At 35.8% G+C, this 6,449-nt stretch overlaps 1 protein-coding gene across 2 annotated transcripts; it reads left to right on the plus strand.

Moving 5' to 3' along the window:
* Positions 1-583: 583 nt before the first annotated feature.
* On the plus strand, positions 584-3,478 carry LOC110694253. 2 transcript variants are annotated; one of them, XM_021871431.1, is made up of 8 exons: positions 584-777; positions 1,137-1,436; positions 2,010-2,081; positions 2,206-2,273; positions 2,368-2,512; positions 2,620-2,706; positions 2,793-2,882; positions 2,978-3,478. In XM_021871431.1, the coding sequence occupies exons 2-8, from the start codon at positions 1,191-1,193 to the stop codon at positions 3,065-3,067; spliced, it is 798 nt and encodes a 265-aa protein (XP_021727123.1). In that variant the 5' UTR covers positions 584-777; positions 1,137-1,190; the 3' UTR covers positions 3,068-3,478. The 2 variants fall into 2 exon arrangements, with proteins under 2 accessions (XP_021727123.1, XP_021727124.1); XM_021871432.1 differs by lacking the exon at positions 584-777 and adding an exon at positions 784-988.
* Positions 3,479-6,449: the final 2,971 nt, after the last annotated feature.

Below are 6,449 nucleotides of genomic sequence, written 5' to 3' on the forward strand. Positions count from 1 at the left end.
AGTAACCAATCAATATTTTGGACAACTTGGAAGAAAGCTTCATTTAAGGCCAGGTTATGTGGCCGGCACAATGGTGGGTTAAAGTCGAAATTTTTTTGGTCAAACGTCGAAATTTAGCTAAGGTACCATATTACTCCATAGGATGTACAATAAAATGGTTAATTATATGAATTCAGTAGCCGTTTGAAATCTAGTTGGATTTATTACAATGTTTAATTGAATAATTTCTATAATCAATTGATATAATCTAAACAGATGTAGAATTGAGATATTTATGTTAATTTGTTTAACAGACTTATACATTAATTGATTTTTTACTTTTATAGGAACGTGGGCCAAAACCTCTCACGGATCAAACTTATCCGTAATAGTATATCAGTTGTTTATTATTGGAGTGAATATAGGCTAACATCAGTAACCAATAGCCACGACAATAGACGGTTAACAAAAAATGGTCAACGTAGACGAAAGTAGTGGGATAATGGTGCTTGATTTCACCGTTAGAATCTCAACCCACTTTTCATTTCATTGATCACCAACATATCATTTTAATAATTTCAACAAAAATATCCCAAAAGGACGTGAGAGAAGAACAACAACAACAAATCAAACCTTTTAAAAAAAACATAACATAATTTCAATAAAAATGCTTTGCTTTGCTTAGCATTTCTATTCCCTTGTTAAACCCACCTTACTCTATCTCTTGCTTCTTCTTCTTTCATACTTCCATTAATTCTTCATAATTTCACCCTTTTCTACACATTCTTTCCCTCTTTTGTAAGTCTCTTTCTTTCTTATCCTCTGTTTTTTTGGTTTTTAATTCATAAAAATCACACCTTTTTCTGTTTTCTGGGTTTTGTCTCCTTTTTCCTGCTCCCCCTTTTCTGGATTTTCTCTTTTTTCAGTCAGCCGCCTTTTTCCACCCTTTTTGGGATTTTGTTAATTCCTCTAGTAATTTGTAAATAATCAACTTTTTTTTTGTAAAAAGGTGAAATCTTTTGCTTTTTATGAACTTGGATTAAATTTCATAACTTTTTCCTGATTCCCCTTTTTCCTTAAAACTTGTATTTTTTGGTTGGTATGATTGTTTAATAGTAGTATAATTCAATAATAAGATGTTTTTGTTTGAATTTCAGGATACAGTTGATCATTGGTGAAGTTGTTGTACAGTTGGGGTTGTAACTTGTAAGATGGGTGATCATTTAGCATTACTGGTGAACCGGTTGCTTACAGAATCAACGATACATGCCGCAATCGAAAGTCGAAATCGAGCAAAGGAGATTGAAGAAGGCAAGGATATTGAGTTCTTAATGCCAATAGAGGAAGATGATGGAGAATTATCATCTCCTAGGAAAGTTGTGGAGTGTAGGATATGCCAAGATGAGGATTCTGATTCTAAGATGGAGACTCCTTGTTATTGTTCTGGTAGTTTGAAGGTTTGTATTAGTTTCGACTCTGTTTGTTTTTAAATAATAGGTCATATTTGATTTGAGATTGAACATGGCTAATATAAAAAACTACTAGTATTTTGATTATTTATATGCATCTTTGACCTTTTTGTGGAATCGATATAAAGGTATCATTAAGAGTAATATGGTAAAGTTTAAAAGTGTACATGAACTTAGCTTTTTATTATAATTTTGAGATGAACTAGAAATTTTGCATACATATAAGTTTGGGACGGAGGGAATATTACATTAGGACCATTTTTTTAAAATTAAAAGCTAAATTTTAACAATGCTCATGTATGGTGTATGTTTCCTTAATGTCCAACTGTTTAAGAAGCATGATTTATTTTTGTATAGCATTCTGTATTAAAGTACATGGCAAAAGAAACCAAGATAGTATTACAACTTGATAAATCGATTGTCCTTGGTGACTTTCACATCTCTTAACTAGGGAATTTGGAGTCGTGTTTGTTTGTTACGAGTAATTTATTTTATTGAAGGCGATTAGTGTTGTTATTAACATAGATATGTATGCTGAAGAAGCTCATGTAATGCTTGCAGTATGCTCATCGCAGATGTGTACAGAGGTGGTGTAACGAGAAAGGTGACACCAATTGTGAAATATGCCACCAGGTTGGATTTCATTTTATTACAGCTCCAATTCCTTGTTATTTTAGTTCGCGGTACTCTGTTTACATGAACACGATATGTTAACAAATGTGAAAACCTTTTAATTTCAAGCTTTTCCTGATTGCAGCCATTCAGACCTGGTTATTCAGCACCCCCACCTCTACTTCGATATGGGCGTATTCCATTGAATTTCAGGTAACTCCTCAGCTATGATGACATGAACTTTAAATTGACATAAGCTTACCAATGATCAAACTGAGCAAGTGAAAAAATTCGGTGATTTTATCAGGAGAAACTGGCAGATTAGCAGACGAGAATTAGTTCAGTCACAGTTGATGGAAGCAGTTTCAACTGATCATGATGATCTTCTAGACTCTGACTTTGAAGAACCTTCTTCAAGAAGTCTCTTATGCCGTTTCACGGTTGCAGTGATTGTAAGAACCATTTTCCTCTCACTGTCACGGTTATATACTTACGTGTAATATGCCTTGTTGTTACACCTATTTCCTGACATCAATCTCTTTGTTATGTTACTTTACAGTTCATCGGTCTCCTGATTTTACGACATACTCTGCCAATTGTGGTTGGTGGTGCTGATGATCATGAGTTTGTTCTTCCCCTATTTATCGTAAGTAAATATAACTACTAATCTGTTTCTGGAAAGAGCATGCTGAATAAGCATTGTAATATAATTCTGATGTTCTTTGGTTTCAGCTGGCAATGCTCCGAGTCTCAGGAATTTTAATGCTCGTGTATGTCACCATGATGGCAGTTACTGGACTACGGCGACAAAGGAACCAAGATGTATGTATCATTCATAAACTCCAACTTCTTTGATGTTTACAGAACTGATGATTCTTCTTGTACTGATTCTGTTCCCATATTTCCGTAACTTACAGGAAACCCCTAGTATATTGGAAACCTCATCTGACGAAGAAATTGAGCACCCTGATTCACAACAACTTTCTCATGTAATTCAAATTTCATGATTCATCATACAAGAACCATTTATGGACTTAATCTGTAGATCAATCTCGCGACTGTGAACCAGATGATGAGGGCTTTTTCACCGCCACTTATGTCAGGGACGCAGGTTTGAGTTAGAAATAAAAACATACAGATACAAAACCTGAAAATGAATGTATAAAGTTGGTAAATACAAACAATATGAAATTGATGCTCCCACCTAACAAGGTTGAGGTGATGCTTGTAGGGTTTTTCCTTTCTCATTTTCTTCCCAATTTTATTTTGTTTCCTGTAAATTTCGGTTTAGAATATAGAAAGTAGAAGGCTGCACTTGTAAGAAACATATAGGTATTACTTTCTATGTCTGTATAAAGCTATTGGGTTGTATTATACTACAGAAATACAGTGTTATGTTTTGTGACAAGGTTCCTTAATCTTTTGCGTGCTGCACTTCTATTATCACTGATTTTCTACCCGACATGAACTTGAAACATGACAACTAAATCCAAACACGAGCAGGGGGGTATATACCCTTTTAGTTTTTTTTTTTTTTTTTTTTTTTCTTTCTTTTTTTCCTTCCCTTCATAAAGTTTAATCTGATGCTTTATGTCTCTCATTGCTAATCTTGCCATCGGAATGTGGTACTCACATATGGTTGTAATACACTTGTATAAAATAAAGCTCGATTACGATTTGTGGATACCGTTAGCTTAGAAGCATTCAAAGTACTGATAAATACCTCTAGCGTTAAGATAATTCATATAATTCACTCCTGTGCAACTATGAAAAGCATACCGACGGAAGCAACTACATGCAATCCTAACCAAGATAATTAAATCCTGTGCAACTATCCTAGCAAGATGATGGACATAATCGAAGTCTAATATAGCTCACTTCTGTGCAACTAAACTAGGCATGATAAGAAATAATGGGATTAAAGAGCGTTACAACAATAAACCCGAGCAATTTAGCATATGTCCAACATCTCAATGTATGGCAATCAATCAATAATCATCCATTCAATCCAAACTACACCACGTTCTTCACCCCCTTCCCCTAGCTAGAAAACTAGCCTAAAGAAGGAAAAGAAGTCATGGAAGACAAGCTAGAAAGAGAAACAAGCTTTACAAAGACAAACATGAATCACCAAATCAACACAAAACTAAGATGAACAAGTAATCAAAATTAGCAAAACAAGGGAAATGCTACAGCAGAAATGCTACATTGAATCCAAACTGCAGCAGAAATGCTACATTGTATCAAGGAGGAAGGGAATTCCTAGTTGTGCCTCGTCAATTGATAGTCTATCAAGTCATATCTCTCTCTCTATAAATTTCATCATCAAATATCATTTTCATAAGTTATTCATCTTCCGAAGACCCCTCGAACCAGCACCAATATATTCAGCTTGATCAAACCACAAGAGCCCGCAAATATTGATCCGAGCTACACCAATGAGACTTGAGTGTACAAACAGAAGACAGAAGGTCAGAAGCAGTGGAAGAAGATACAAGGATAATTGTTATTCGTTATGAAGGAACAACTAAACATGGATTTTATCATTAGTTAAACTTAATTATTCCTCAAGGTTACATCAAAAGATCACTAGTAGCAGCTAACAACCCATTCATGAAGCATTATCCAGCATATGTTATATATAAATCATATGCTCATTACAAATAAATATAATGACTGTATCACTACGAGAAGAGAAGCACCCTGAACAGAAAGCTAAACCAAAGTACGAAGACCATAGCAAAAGGAGCATAACATCCTTAATCATAGCTGAGCAAAAGAACCCAGACGAGTAGTAACGTACGAGGACTGCCCAGTTAATCTTCTTGATTGATTTAGTTTGTCAATCTATTATGCCATGTCAGATAAATGACTGCGTGTATGATGAATCAGATAAAACACATTCCATGTGTACCCAACCTACCTGTAACTCTGTTTCCCCAACTCGATGACGCCGTATGATAATGTTTTATGTTGACAATCTCATCGTCAAGTAATTACTAGGTAGTTGAAGGTTTTTGAAACCCCTGTAAACTGTTTCTTCTGTCACCAATTTCCTTATTGAGAAAGCCTTTTTGTGAATTTTTGATGCTGATCCAGTACAGCCAGGGATATTTGGGTAATAGCTAGAAACAAAATCAAATTGGGGAAAAATATGAAACAACCCTACCAATTAGAATCGAGAAATCAAATTATCTAAGGGCTGTAAACAATATTAAGTTGAGAAGACGGAAGAAAGCACAACATAAGATATTTGGGTAAGTAGCCAAAAATAGAGAATTTCAATGTTGAGTTTGAGAGTAGCAGAAATCAAATTGGGGAAAAAATATAAATCCTAACAAATTTGACAGCCAATGAAAGTGGAACAAAAGTGTATTGCGACGGATTGCTAAAAACGAGGCGTTTCAAACGGTGGGTTAAGAGATATTTAGGGGTGTCTCGTAGGGGCAAAAGGGTCATTGTAAGAAATTTGAAAATTACGACCTGGATCGCCGTTTCGAGGAAAAAGAATCCCATTATGTAGAAGTTTGTCTCATGTGTTTCTATCTCTCCCCCAAAAAGTAATCAGTTTCTCTCTCTTCGAGTTTTTCCTATTTCTTTCTTTTCGCCTTTTCCTATTTCTCTCTCTTCAATTTGTTCTTGACTTAAGTTTTCAGCTCCTCTCCTCTCCTCTCCATTTATTTTACGCTATTGAGGGTAGTGAAAGTTGAAGCGATAGAAAGTTGAAAGTTCAAGGAAGTGAAGCGATAGAAAGGGTTCGAAATTGTTGAAGATTTGTTCGAAGGAAAGGGCGGAGCGAGGCGATTAAGTAGACCCATATACTCCCTCCATTGTTGAAATAGGTGCATAATTATATGTTTAATTCTTAAATTTTGAACTGAATTTGTTAGGGTTTCTATAATCGACAAAGTTAGGGTTTTTTCTGTAATCGTCAAATCTAGGGTTTTTTTGTAAAAGGGTTGAAATAAGTGTCGCAATTGGGAACCTGGGTTGCAAGAGTAATTTAGGAGCCGTTTGGTTCGCTGTAATGGAGAAAGGGAATGGGAATGATTCCCTTTGTAAGTGTTTGTTTTGCATCTTTCGTCATTCCCATTCTCCATTTTTATTTTTGGGTTTACCCAAAATTGTTCTAAACTCAATCCCCAACCCCCCTGCCTTTTCCATTCCCTTTCCTTAGCCACCCCTCCACCGCCACACACACACTAGCCACCACCCTTTTACCTTACCCCCACCACCCAATTGCCACCCAGTCGCACCTCCACTGCCATCGCCACCCCTTCCCCGAGGAACGACCCCCCTCACCGCCAAGATTATTCACAGAATAATTATCCAAGAGGTTTTCAAGAACTAGTTAACTCAAGCACCATTCAAATTCGAGAAATTAGTACT

This window comes from Chenopodium quinoa, unplaced genomic scaffold (genome assembly GCF_001683475.1).
Source record: "Chenopodium quinoa cultivar QQ74 unplaced genomic scaffold, ASM168347v1, whole genome shotgun sequence".
Classification (NCBI taxonomy): Eukaryota; Viridiplantae; Streptophyta; class Magnoliopsida; order Caryophyllales; family Amaranthaceae; genus Chenopodium; species Chenopodium quinoa.

What these genes read in the sequence shown, in the direction of transcription:
- LOC110694253 (XM_021871431.1), top strand. Translation starts at nt 1,191, where the DNA reads ATGGGTGATCATTTAGCATTACTGGTGAACCGGTTGCTTACAGAATCA. An exon ending in ATTGTTCTGGTAGTTTGAAG is followed by an intron (nt 1,437 to 2,009) that starts GTTTGTATTAGT and finishes TAATGCTTGCAG; the next exon opens with TATGCTCATCGCAGATGTGT. An exon ending in GTTTCACGGTTGCAGTGATT is followed by an intron (nt 2,513 to 2,619) that starts GTAAGAACCATT and finishes GTTACTTTACAG; the next exon opens with TTCATCGGTCTCCTGATTTT.